The 13994-nt window shown below is 55.6% G+C and overlaps 1 protein-coding gene across 5 annotated transcripts in view; it reads right to left on the bottom strand.

Annotated features, from left to right (window-relative positions):
- Positions 1–13013, bottom strand: part of KIF21B (kinesin family member 21B) — a 47934-nt gene extending 34921 nt beyond the window's left edge. For all 5 annotated transcript variants that reach the window (XM_081297014.1, XM_081297015.1, XM_081297017.1 and 2 more), the window contains exon 1: positions 12636–13013. In XM_081297014.1, coding sequence (XP_081153140.1) covers positions 12636–12676 — 41 coding nt within the window. In that variant the 5' untranslated portion in view covers positions 12677–13013. The remainder of the gene's footprint in view (positions 1–12635) is intronic.
- Positions 13014–13994: the final 981 nt, after the last annotated feature.

Here is a 13994-nt window from a genome sequence, read left to right as displayed (position 1 = left end):
TTACAGATGAGAAAATTGAGGGTAAGAAAGTTCAGATGACTTGTCCAAGGTTACATAATGGCAAGTGATGGGGCCAACACCAGATCTGTGTGGCATGAACCACATATAGTGTTGCCAGATGTGGTGCATTCCTATAATCCCAGTGACACAGGAGGCCGAGGCAGGAGGATTGTGAGTTTGAGGCCAGCTTCAGCAACATTAGCAAGATCCTCAGCAATTCAGTGGGACCCCATCTCAAAATAAAAAATAAAAAGGACTAGGGATATAGTTCAGTGGTAAAGCACCCCTGGGATCAATCCCCAATTCTGTCCCTCCCCACCAAAAAAGGAGGGAGAGGGGGAGGAAAAAAAAGAAAAGAAAAAAGCACACACTTCCTGGCTGGACTGGGGACCTTGGAGATCAACACCCTTCTGAGCAAGAATACTCTGCTTCTGTGGAGGCAAAGCTCAGGGCCAGAACAGGGAACAGAGGGACAAGCCTGGTTCTGGGTCACATTCCCCCAGGTCAGGGCCAAGTTCTGAAGGAGGCCAGAGCCTCTGCCAAAGCCTGTGGGGGCTGCAGGGGTCCTCCAAACCAACAGCCCCCCTCCCAGATGCCAGAGCCTGGTGGACAGTCACCAGGTCTGGCTCCCTGTAGGAGCTGAAGGGCCAGACAAAGCAGAATGTGGCATCTCAGGCCAAGTTAAACCTTTCCTGCAAAGGGCAGAAAACTCTAGAAAGGACAGCAGGCCAGCCACAGGGTAGGCCTATCTCTCAGACGCCGGGAGGCCCCCTGATACAGAGGACAGTAAGTGGCATCAGGACTGAGTGGGGAGCTAGTCATGGGCAGAACTGTCTCCATCAGTTACCCCTTCTTCCCTTTTCCAAGTAGCCATCACCATGACGAGATCCCCATGGCAACCGTGCATGAGTCAGTGAGCATGCGTGTGAAGAGCCTGGCTGAAAGCATCCCCCAACACCCTAAAGTAAAGGGGGGGTTTAGGCTCTAGTGCCCATGGGCTCACACAAGCCAGCCCTGTTGGCCAGGCACTCACAATGAGCTGCTTGTGAGGCTCCCTCTCCCCAAGCCAACATTTACCAAGAGAAGAAAAGAATGAGTGGGACCAGGCCAGCACCCACCCAGGGCCCAGAGGCGCCCAGCCACAGAGCCCAGGGCCTCCAAGCTATCCTCCTGTCCCTGTCCTGAGCCCAGCCCCCCTGGCACTGAACAGTTTCAGATGAGCACCTCAATGAACTGTAGGCCAGTGAGGTGCTCACCTAAAACTGTTACCTGCACTTGGCTTTAAGGGAGTGCACTGGGGAGGTGGGAAAATTCCTGGGGAGGGGGCAGTTATTTCTCCAGTTGCTTCCACATGTGGGGTCTGGGTTTTCTTTAGAAGTGTTTTCTCTGAGGTATGAACAGGTCCTCATGATGGGTGGCTCTCCCCAGAAAGGAATGGAAGCCCAAGGACGTTGCTATCCTATCCAGTTTTCCTGGGCCAAGGTAAAGTGAGAAACTTGCTTCTCAGCCTCCCACCTGAATTGGTTTCTGAGTCTTCTGTTTTTGTTTTTATATCAGGGATTGACACCAGAGGCAATGAACCATGGAGCCACATCCCCACCCCTTTTGCTTTTTATTTTGAGACAGGGCCTCACTAAGTTGCTTAGGGCCTTGCTAAATTGCTGAGGCTGCCCTTGAACTTGCGATCCTCCTGCCTCGGCCTCCTAAGCAGCTGGGATTACGGGCATGCACCACTGTGCCCGGTTCTTGCTCATCCTCTCTGGACCTGCAGACCAGAACCCCACCCCAAGTGACCTCAGGGTCAGCAAGACTCCTATCTCTACATAAATAATGGCAGCTCAAACACTAAGTTCTCACTGTATGCCAAGCAGCATCTGCACACTGACACATACTAACTCATGACAACCCCATTTATGGATAAGGAATCCGGGATGGTGTCCTCTAGCGTCACAGACAGTAAGGAGCCAGTTTGAGCTCAGGCTGTCTGCGTGCATGTCCCTGTGATGGTCCTGCACTACACTGTCTATAAGGACCGGGGCTCTGAGGGCCAAGGGAAAGTCTCATACTCAGAGGGATAAGGCACTGCACAGGCTACAAGCTATCAGACAGGACCTCAAACCTTGCTCTGCCCCTGGGCCTGTGGGACCTAAGACCAGGGCATTTCCTCCCAGGACATTTGGATATTCCCAGGTGAAGCAAGGTTCTGGCCCATGCAGCCTCTGAGGACCCTCGAGCTGCACGGGCAAGCACGAGCTCCTGAGGACACCCTCCCCACGTGGCTGCCTGCGATGGGATTTCTGGATCCAGTTCAAATACCATTTAATTACTACAGGCAGATGGCAACACTGGCGATTGGAGCAAATCGAATCAGCATCCCCAGAGACAGTGGGAGCAGGCAAGGGGGAGCAGCAGCCCCGCTGTCAGAGCCCTTCAATGAGAGGGGCAGCCTTGCCTTCAGCAACTAGCCCTAGACCACCCAGGAAGCCCGCCTCCCAGGATGGAGAGAGTCAGCAGGAGAGCAGTCTGGAGGGAGCATGCAGACAAGGGCACTCCAGGGTTTTAGGGTTCAAAAGTTGTAGGCTACATTATTGGTTCACCCTGGGACCCTTTGTTGGCCTAGCACATTCTGACGTGGGGTTCTCTGTGGTTAGAGAGAGCAACAGAGCCCCATGCTGGCACATTCTAAGCATGAGGTGCTTTATTAGGGCACAGGTGGGTGAGCAGTGTCACCTAGAAAAACAGGTACCAGCTGGAAGAGAGAGGACATGGGCTCTGGATGAGTCACTATTCTAAAAGCAACTGACTAGGAGAGGGAGAGACTGACAGTCCCAGGAATGGGACTGAATGGGTAGCTATGGATGGAAGCAAGGGAGGATGACTTCCCGGATGCGTTCCCTGTGCTAGTTCAGGGCCAGGCAGCCCCCTCAGGTTACCTTACTTAAGTGATGCTTTCAGAAAGGAAAGAAGAGACTCAAAGTGGTTAAGCTGCATGTACAGTACACAGTGAAGCAGGGCATCAATCCTGGCTCGAGCTAACTACAAATGCCCTTGCACTTCTCTGAAGGCATCCTACCCAGAAAACTCTCAATCCCCAGATCACTAAAGAAATTTCCTCCCCAGCACCACCATCAGAGGCAGGAATCCTACATGTTCATCCACACAGACGCCTTCCACGGCTCGCCATCCTGGGGCAGCATTCCTCACCACACCCTGTCTCAGGGAGAATTCAAACCTGGAGGGCTGGTCCTTGTCCAGCCTCTGACCTCTTGTGGCATATGACTCTGGACTTCTGCCTGGGTTATCTAGAGATCTTCCCAGTTTTAACTTTCTAAGAACAGCATCACCCCAGCCCCCAGCAGCCTGTTCACCTGGTCCCACTGTGAATGACATCATTTCTTTGGGTTGCTGTCTAGGTGGCAGTGACCCATCCTGCCCCAGAAAAGAGAGTTCCCCTTAAAGCAGGGTGGCAAGGATGGGAACCACTTAACCCTGGTGCATGGGGAGAAGTCAGGAGTGTCTCTGGGCTCTTCTGACCACACCATGGGCCCTAGGAGCTATGGACAGAGCCAGGACTAGGGTGAAGCATGTGCCTTAAGCACCAAATTTAAGCAGGCAAGGGAATCAGACAAACTCTCAGTGATCCAGATAAATTAAAACAAAAGACAGAAAAACCCCCAAAACCTCAAATTGGCAAACTATGGCCCTCGGGCCAGCTGCTTGTCTTTCTGTCCATCACGGTATGTGGCCCAAAGATCCTGGGACATTTCTGCCCAGGGCCGCCTGAATCTCACCCAGGGTCATCTCACCCCCAAGCCCCACCCCTCCCGCTTCCCCTTTCTGCAGATCCTGCCCTTCTCAGAGAGGCCCCGGAACCCCCCAGAACAGAGCCTGACTATTTGCCACTTGGCAAGCCGCAGGCTGAGCGGCGGCGCGAGGAGAAAGGGCCCGGGGCTTTTCAGAGGCAGGATCTGGCACCGGCGGCGAGGGCGCAGAGCTTCCTCCGCTCACAATTGAGCAGGGGCTGGTGTGATGTGGGGGGCGGTCCCCCGCCCCCGGGTACTCGAGCCATCGCGGCGACGGACGCGCGGGCGGCTGGGAGCCCCCTCCCCCCGGGCCCGCCTCCAGTCGCTCGGTGCCGCCGCTCGCGGGGGACAAAGGCTGCGAGCCGCGGGCCGGGGCTGCGGGAAGAGCTGAGCTCAGCGGTTCCTCGGCTCTTTGAGGAGCCTGGAGGACAGGACAGAGGAGACAGGGAGGAGGCAGGCCGGGGCGGGTGGCTGCTGAGAGGCTGCCAAGGATGGAAAACTTCCTCTGCAGAGGTAACAACTGGGCACATCCGGGCACGTGCCTGGAGCCCTACACCCAGCCCCGCTGAGTGGGAGGGGGAGGATGGGGACTGCCAGCCTCACCTCCAACCCTCTCTAGTGACATCATGCGAAGCCGGCCAATCACCCCTCCCAGGAACTCCTCCCAGTGACCTTGGGCTCCCAGGAGTGAGTTTAGCTTCTTAGATGAAATCAGTCCCACCCATCAGTAGGGCTGCTCCCACTTCCAACTGACCTGCCAACCAAATCTTATCCTGAGGCCCCCAAGGGCCCCTGGCTCTTTGCATTTGGTCTTTTTTCTCATTGAGGAGAAGTAACAAGCTGTGACCTTAAGATATCTATGAACTGTTCCGGAATTCTACAAGATTCTTACAAAGATGGTGCATGGTCTGTGATTCCTGATGCATCTTCTCTGTACTGTACCCACCATGGTCCTCAGGGAACAGGCCCCCTTTTGCTAGGTGCTATTTAGGATGCTGTTCGAAGTTAGGCCATCACATACCATTTAGCTCTAAAGTTGGAATTTTTTGCCTCTGATTCACAAATGAGGCAAAAACTTGGCTCAAGATCACGGAGCTAATAAGAAACAAGATCTTCTATGAAGATTACCTTCATTTGCCCTCAGTCCTGAAGATTCCATCCAGAGGAGTACCTGAGACACCTAGCATGCATGCAGCGGCCCACCTGTGTGTAATTTGGACTTGAGGACTTCCAGGCAGAGGGACACCCTCTCCTCCCTAGGCCCTACCTCACAGACTTTCAGAAGAAGAGAAACCTGGACTAGACTCATCTCTTAAATGACCAAAATAACCAACATGACTAGATCCTTCAAAAAAGCTTCAGGGGGCTAAGAGCATACCTGCTCTTTGCTCCAACAGAATCCTTAATGCCTTCCTGGAATCCTGAAATGCAGCCCCCAGAGGCTAGTCAGTTTCTGGGCATGCAGCACCAAAGCCTGAGGGGAAAAGTAAAGTTGGCCCAGATTCTACTGCTTCCCTCCTCATGTCCAGTCCCAAATCAGCACACCTTGGCAGGGGCAGAGGGGCAGTCAAGTGTTGCATCCTCCATGGTGGAAATGTGTGTGTGTTTGGGGGCAGAGGTAGGGGAGGGACACAGAGAGGAACCCCATGATCTTTCTTTTTTTTTTCCCCCATGATCTTTCATTTGCTGGCACACCGGGTCACTTTGCCATGTTGTAACCTGCCAGGGGCCAGCTCTCCCTCATCAGTGACAGGGCAAGATCAAAGGGGAACTTAGCTACAGCAGGGGGGATTTAGATAAGCTAGCAAAAAGAACTTCCTGCCTGCAGTGATTGTTAAACTGAACAGGGAAGCTTGGAGGAGTCTGGAGTCTTCTTCCTCCAGCATCCTCTGCCTCCCAGGCCTCATCCCATAAGGACGATATCTACTATTTGTTGAAAACCTGGGTTCCCAGCTCATTGATGCACATGAAAGGAGGTACTGTGTCGTGACACCCCTAGGAAGCAAGGGATATGTTTAGGGAGGCGCGGAAGGTGAGATTTAACAACCGAGAGTCACACAATTTGTAATGGTGGAGATGAAATTCCAATGAATCCTACCCTTGCCCAGTCTGGCTGCATCCCCCAAGCAACTCTGCACCAGGGCGGGAGAGAGGTTGGACTGAAGAAAACCGATCCCCTCAGAGAATCTCCCTGGCTGATGTCACCAACAGCTGCCAGCAGTGCCATGAGGGGCCTGTTGGGAAAGTATTTCCCCATTTTGTCATTAAGGAAGCTGCGGCCCGGGGCCTGGGAAGCATGGAGCTTGCTTCCCTGCCAAAGCAAGGCAGCAGTGCTCCTCGGCAGCAGAAAGAAGACGTCCGCACCCCCCTTTACTGAGCACCCTCTCCTCCTCCTCCTCCTCCTCCTCCTCCTCCTCCTCCTCCTCCTCCTCCTCTTCTCCCTGGCAGCCTGCCAGTTCTGGGGAAGGCGGCTGGAAGCAAAATCCCTGCTCTCTCTGGGGAGTCTGGCTCCGAGACACCAGGGGGGATTTAACTGACTGAGTCCAGACAAGGCACCTCCCCACAGAGGCCAGGCATCTATCAGTCAGGGCGGCAAGATCCACTTTGGGGTGCTGACCCTTTTAGCTGAACTGGGAAAGTGGGGGCAGAGCCACCAGAGAGCCCTGTAACAGCCTGAGGGTCTTGTTGCCTTCCCCAGAGAGCTTCCCTGGCCTCTCAGACTTGTCCCCAGCCCAGCCCTCCTGCAGCTGGCCTCAGGGAAAAGACTGGGGCTCGCTCTGAACCCTCACAAGAAGGTTTTGTATAGTGGAGCCAAAGGGCATGGGTTTATGAGGCCCTGGCCGGCCCAGTGAAAGGGGTCTGTCAATCCTTTCTGCCTGACTTTTGCCCCTGAACAGGGTCTTGAGAGCATGGAGAGGTAGCAATACTCAAAGAAAACCTACAGGAAGTGTTGGGGTGTCAACCCACAAACAGGGTTCAGAACTCTCACCGCCCCCACCCCCCACCCTGCCCCAGGGATGTGCTTGACCATCCTTTCAGTTCATCCCAGAGTCCTGGCCACGGTCTCCTGAATTATGCTGGGGAAAGGCTGGCAAACGGGAGGGGTGTATGGTATGAGGCATCTGGGGAGGGTCTCCCTGCCCTTCACCCTCTAGGCCATCAGGAGTACTCCCCAGAGAGGCTGACACCAGGCACTGGGGAGGACCTAGGAGAAGACAGGATGTGGTGTCAGCAGCAGGGAGTGGGATGCAGAGGCTGAGAGAAAGGGCCAGTCCCTGTCCTGAGCTGCATGTTCCCCCAGCCCGCCCTGTGCTGGCAGGCTGGCTGCACAGACCCGGCTGTGAGCAGCACCAGGAGCTTCCTGAGCCATGGACTGACTCCTCTGGCTCTGGGGCCTGGGAAGGGCAAGCCTAGCTCAGGGAAGTGCCACTCAGCTGTGCTCTTGCAGACCCACCCCCACCATGGGGCATCTGGCAGGGGTTTCCCATGACCTCCTGGGAGACAGGAGATGCTGCAGTTTGGCTTAGCCCAGAGCCCAGAGCTGTGATGACATCTGCATCTGGTGGGGGACAGCTCAGTGGGGACTGGACCCTGGGGACGCTCCCCTGCTGAGGAATGCAGAGCAACAGGCGGCTGGCTGGCTGGCTGGCTGGCTGGCTGGCTGTGGAGGGCTGGCTGTGGAGGGCTGGCTGTGGAGGGCAGGAGCCAAGCTGGCCCTGGCCCTGCCCCCACTGCCAGCCTGCGCAGTAGGTTCTCTTGGTGCACCTTCATTCCACCTAGGTCAGCCCAGCCCAGCCTGTGAAAGGACTGACAGGCAGCTTCCACCACCAGCTATGATAGTGGCCTGCCACCGAGAAGACAGAGGTACAGGGACTTAAGCATCTGGGGACAGGAACCATGGCATGCCCACCTTTCCATGCTTCAGAGCAGCTGGAGGTAAAAGGGGGAGTCCTCCAGAGAACACTGCAGTCCACACTGCTGCCAGCCTGGGGCTTCACTGCCCCTGCCCCAGCCTCCCCTCTCCTCCCTCCATAGGATGGGGAGGGGGTGGATCTGTCTTAGCCCTGCTCCTTCCAGCTGTTCTAAGCGGGGGTAGGAGGACACTGCTTTCCTCCTTAATGTCCTCAATTGCAAGACTGTCCAGAGGGTAAAATGAAAGGCCAGGAGGCCCAGGAAGCCTGGGGTTCTCACCTCTGGCTGAGGGAGGTGGGGTGGCAGCAGGAGAAGACTTGGAAGCCCCAGAACTTCCTCCTCTAGAGAGTGCCAAGAGAATGGGGAGGCAGGAACTCCCCCAAACCAAAAGGAAACCACAAGGATTTAGGAACTAGGGCCACGGTGGGGATGGGTAGCCCTATGCCAAGTAACCCTGTAAGGCAAATCCCTTGCCACACAGCTGCACAGTGCTGCACGCTGCTCCCACATTCTCCTCCAGGGCAACTGTGTACAGAAGTAAAGCATTTGAAGAAACCGAAGCAGAGACCAGAACACTTAGCCAATTAGCAGCTGGACTGGAGGTGGCTTAGAGCAGTCTGAGGAGCCACGTGCTTGCAAAGAGGAGTGCTCTGGGTTCAGATCCAGCCTCCTGCATCTGCTGCTGTGTTCACTCGTATATAAAAGGAGAGTAGCCTCAGTTTCTTGGTGGGTGTAATAGGATAATGCAGGCACAGTGCCTGGCACAAAGTAAGTGTTCAACAAATCATAGTGCTAAGCCACTTCCTAGTTCACTCTCCTTTCTACCACAGCAGGCTTTCTGCTCTGAATAAATAAATAGATGGAGTCACTTTGAATCACTTTACCCAATAATTCACTGCGGCTTAAAATTAGGGAGATACTTCTTAGGTATACTTAAATTAGGGCTTATTTTTTAAACATTTTATTCGTACTTGACTCTGCAGGTATCTGTTCCCTCCAAGAATTAAATGCCTTCTACTTTATTCAAACCTCTGCTCTGCATAAATGAAAAAATCAGAACAAACCAGGTGTCCCCATTCCCCAGTGAGTAAAACTGAGGCCCAGAAGGACAATCAGGAAAAAGGACCCATGACCCATTTAGCAGATGCATTGCATTGGTCCAGCCCTGCCCTTTGCTCCCCGAGCTGGTAAGAGTAAGGGTGTCAGGCATGTGTCACCTCAGTTACCTTTCAGCCCCAGCCCCAGCCCCACCCTTAGGTTTACAAAAGCTGAGAACCAATCAAGCATGCTGGCTGGGTGGTGGAGGAGGGGAGGTTTCCGGGGCTTGTGGTTACTACACTCCACTTCCTTGTGATGATGTAAGCCCTGTCAGTGCAGCAGGAGGCCACCACCAGGACTCTCAGGTCTCCACACAACCCTCAGAGCTTCTGTCCAGGCCTCAGTTTCTGCAAACTGGGAAGCATGAGATGCAGTTGGCATCAGTTGGCTCTGAATGGCTTTGGGACCCTGAAGGCACCCACATGCCCACCCCCATAGTTCAGTCTTCTTCATTCTCCCAATCCCACAATGCTCTTGATTGAAAATTTAGATAGCTATGGACCAAGATTTCAGACTAGTCTGGAACCAGGGAAATAATTGCAGCTAGAGAACCCCAATGGGAGAAGACAGGGGTCCACTCTAACACTGCCCCTTGGGTCCCCAGCTGGGGCTCCCCTCAATTCCCTCGCTACCCTGTTCAACCCTGTATTCTCAACGGATGGATGTGGGACTGGCCAAGGCACCTCCCCCTCCCCTGCACACTAAAGGAAGGAAGTTTAGGGAAGCTAGGCAGAGATAAGCGGGAGGGGGTTAGGCAACACTAAGGGCTCCCCTCATGGTGGGGGCTCAGAGCTGGGGGCTTGAAAGGGTCTTAAATAAACTCACCATGTGACTTGGCTTCCTTCCCCAATTTCGACTTTGCCAACTTGCATCTCTTAACATTTGTCAGGCCTGTATTTCTGCAGCTGGCGCAGGTTACAGCTCAGCCTCACCTCTCTCTAGCTGTGCTACATGTCCTCCTCCCCCACCTCCAGGTAAAGGCCAGTTCTAGTCCAGCCCAGGAAGCTGAGAGTCCTTACAGTACAAGGGGATTAATGGATAAAGGGATCAGAGGGCAGGCCTGAGGGGACTGTCCTGGGATCTCTTGGTAAAAAAACTGACTAGCCCCCCAGGAGCAGATGGGCCTAGCTGGGGAGGCAATGGGGTGGGGCTTTGAGAGCCTACATACACCTGGACATTTCCCCCTAATCCTGAAGCCCCAGGTCCTGCAAATTTCCTCCGGTTTTTCCGGAGCCCAGGCCTTCCCAGCAGCACTTTGCAGATGGCCAGCTTTGATCCTCATCCCAGATTAGAGCCCAAGAGCCCAGGGCCTGGAACTTCACCTAGTGGAACAGCCTGGGCCTCTCTTCCTAAGCACACACATCAGCCCAAGTCTGTCTCAATCCTGGCCTCCCTGTCCCAAGAGCTGGACTCCATGGTTCACAAGTTAATCTCATGGGAGTTCAGAAAGGCTTCAGTTAGGGACAAAGGACTTCCAGGAAGTCAGAAAGATAGCTGAACCTGGCAGGAGGTAGTAAGCCCTGGGGAAGCAATAGGTATAGGCAATTCCAAATCCTTGGCCCTTCTCATAAGTGCAGTACTTGACTGCAGCCCCACACCCAATCCTTTAGGTGGCATGAGTGGTTTCTGGGGTCAGGAGATAGGACATCCAAAACAAGGAGAATTCCCCCTATGGCTCGTTACTAGCACCATCTGCTCCTCCTCCCAGCCCAGCCTTGGCCCAGTCCTACCCTCAGTTCTCTGATTAGAAACTGGGTTCTGTCCAGGCATTGTCTGCCTTCCACGGCCGGCTGCCCATTGAGGTCTGGCGTGTGCCGGGCTGGGCGCTCAAGCTGAGCTGGAGAGCTAGAGCCCATGGCAGAGAGGAGTGGGCGGGGCCCTTACCTTCCTGCAGCCCCTGAAAGCCCTGGCTCTTTTGATGCAGGATTCCTTACACGTTTCTTTCCAGATCAGCCACTCAAGGCAAGGCATGGGGACTTCACTTAGGCAATCTGACTGGGAAGATCACCCTAAAGCACTGGGTGCAGAGAGCAGGCACAATCCTTTCTCTGTGGACAGGGCCCCAGGATTATTCTGGTAATGTGAAGGGAGCACTGGCTTCTCACCCTTGACATAATGTGCTGTCCCCTAAGGCTCCCCCTGCCCCCCGGGAAACCCCTCATTTTACCATGTCCTAGCCCAGGCTGGGGACCCTGAACAGATGTGGAGGGCCTTTGTTTGACTCTCTCCTGCAAGATGGAGTCTAAAGGAAAGCCCCCCTGGAAGGGACACCCCAAGCTCCTTCCTTCCCAGCCCTGGTTCACACTGGATGGGGGTTGCAGCTTCATTTCCCTTTTATGGCGCTGGACTCTCCCCATCTGCAGCAGATGCCATATTTACATTTCTCACTCCCACTCCTCACCCGTGCACCTCCCTCTCTCGACCTCCAAGGGCTCCTGCTGCAATGTCAGCCCCAGCGACAGCCTGGCCCCGCCCCAGTCAGCCCACCAGGCACCTGCAGGGCTCCTCTTTGTCTCAGGCTGTTCAGAGCCAGGAAGGCTGTACTCAAGTGATGCTCTGAATGCTTCCTGGGGTACAGGGTGCAGGACCTCAATCTCCCTCCCTCAGCCTCAGATCTGGGATCAGCCTCAATGCCTCATCTCTAGGATGCAGAGGACTGTCCAGGTGGCTAGGGGCATCTGCCCTGGGACAGGAAGTGGGGCCTTCATCCATTATCATTTCTGGCCCGGTCTAGAAGCAACTTCCCAGGACCCCTGGAATCTGGGTCATCTCTGACCCAGGGGATCTGGAGACCTGTCTCAGGGACCCACCGTAGACCCTCCACTCCCCCTGTCATACAAAGCTGGGGCAAAGCCTCTCTACCTCCCTGCCTTGGTGAAGTCCCAGATTGGTACTCTCCTAATATACCCTCTCAAAGAGAAAACCCCCAAATAAAAACAGGGAGAGGCAGTGTGGTGTAAAGCATCTCCACCCAGCACAAAGAACAGATGGTTCAACTTTGCAGTATTTCCTGTCCCTGTACCTCTATGTGCCCCTCCCAACAGAACCTACCCAGCCATGTCCTCTCTCAGCCTAATTTCTGTCAGATCACTTCACATCTGAGAGCTGTCAGGAATGGAACCCCCAGAAAAATCTACCCAACCCTTCCCTGTTCAATTTCACCTGAGTGCCAGACGATGGGCCAGTGTCACACCCTCCTGTCCTCTCAGAGGTAGCCTCTCAAATATACCTAATCCCCCCTCCTCTCACCCCATCTCCTTTGGGGGCAGGCCCTGCAGGATTCTTTCCATTGACTCTCCACCTTAGGCCAAAGCACCATTCCAGCCCTTCCGTGGTCTTAGAACCGATCTCTGCAGAACGAGCTCCGGGAGGGTGTGCTGCCTTGGCTAGCGGGACTGAGCACAGAACTAGCTGACTGGGGTAGATGAGGGCGAAAAAAAATTTCCCTTCCAATATCCCGCTTTGAGACAGCAGCCTCGTGGGGAGGCGAAGAGGAAACGCACAGACGCCCGGCCTGGGCCAGGGCTGGGTGTGAAATACCGGATTTCCTTGTTTATTCGATATTCTGATCATTAAGGGCTCCCAAGAGGGGCCCGAAATTAACCACCCAAACAAAGCCACCTTCCAGCAGTCCGCCGGGCCGCCGCTCCCCTGCGGCAGCGGGGCCAGCGCGCGGCGCCCTTCAGCCCGGCCCACGCCGGCCCCTCCTCCGGGAGTGCGGGCTCCAGCTCCAGCGATGTCCGTGCCCCCGGCTCCAAGCCCACCCGAGACAAAGCCCGAACCCCGCTGCTCACGCTCCTTTTTCCCGCTGTCGGTCCCTACCTGACCGCCACCTTGACGCAGCAGTCCCCCTGGCCAGCCATGGTCTTCTGACGCTAGGGTCTGGGCGTGGATCAAGGGCGGGGGTCCGGGGGCCAATGCCCAAGGCAGCGGCTGCGGCTGCCGGAGGCGGGAGCGCGGGCACTGCTGGCGAAGGCTGTCGCCGAGGCTGGAGGTGTCATGCTCGCGGGCGACAGGCAGAGGGGCTTACCCACTGCCGGCCCCCCGGGGTCGATCCAGCACACCTCTTGGAGCCATCGGGCGGCGGCGCGTAGCTAGCTGACAGCCGGCAGCGCGACCCACTGCTCCCCACCGCGCGACACACGCGCTCACACACCTCCCACCCTGGCCACCGCCTCCCGCCGCAGCGCGAACAAAGGGGGCGGGGGCCGACCCGGCCCAGGACCCGCCCCCGAGCCCGGCAGAGCCGCGCCAGGCCCCGCCCCACCCCGCAGCCACCAATCGAAGGCCCGAAAGGCAGCAGGGGCGGGACTTGAGCCTTTAAAGGGATCTCTTGGCTCGGGTCCACCGGGTTGCTGGGGGCGGGAAGAATTGGGGGTAGTTGGGACGGCCGGGAGAAGCCAACCACGCAGAAGCCTGGATCCTCGGAGTCGCAGAACCTCAGCTTCACTGGGACCTTCCTTTCAAAAATGAGGAAACATGCAAAGAGGGGAACTACCCAAGGTCACACAGCGAGTTAGTGGCTAAGCATGGGTAAGAAACCTGGCCTTCGGGGCAGAGCGCTGCTTCAAAGCATCCCACAGTGATTAGCGGTTTACAGTTTGACAAGGCCAGCAAAGCTTCCCTTCTGCATTTATTCCAGTAAGTTCGCCAACCTTTAGTGAAGGGGATTCTTGCTGATGTCTAAGTAAAATTCCCCCCACCTCCACCCTGCAGCATTTAAGTCCATCTTTCGATAGCTTTCTGGCCAGACTGCTAGCTCAGACTGGGCTCTCCATACGTCTAGACCACAGTCCCATTGACCTTTATGACCCACGGATGACCCATCAGGCCCGGCTCACACTCTGTTGTGGCAGTGGGGGCAGAGGGGTCAGTGTGGGAGGCTTGAGATGCCCCAGGAAGAGGAGGGAACAAAGGGGGCACTCAACTCCAAGGGCACCTGGATGGAGAGGCTGGGTGGGGAAGTGGGTGGGAAGGGAAGGCCAAAGAGTGCAGCTGCCTGCAGGAATGGATATAAAGGACAAGGGGGTGCCATGGAGACTTTAACACAGGGCAGTTATGGAGGAGGAGACCAGTGCTGTGGAGACACAATTCCCTGTCCAGTCCACCTCTCCTCCCTCTGAGACTGGACTCCTCCTTCCTGCCCTCCAACTCCCAACATTGGGGCCATTCACAGGGCCC

The sequence above is a fragment of the Spermophilus citellus genome (genome assembly GCF_964194105.1).
Source record: "Spermophilus citellus genome assembly, chromosome: 6".
In the NCBI taxonomy this organism is placed as follows: domain Eukaryota; kingdom Metazoa; phylum Chordata; class Mammalia; order Rodentia; family Sciuridae; genus Spermophilus; species Spermophilus citellus.
The sequence above is the reverse complement of the archived record's forward strand: the minus strand, read 5'-3'. Positions and strand labels throughout refer to the sequence as shown.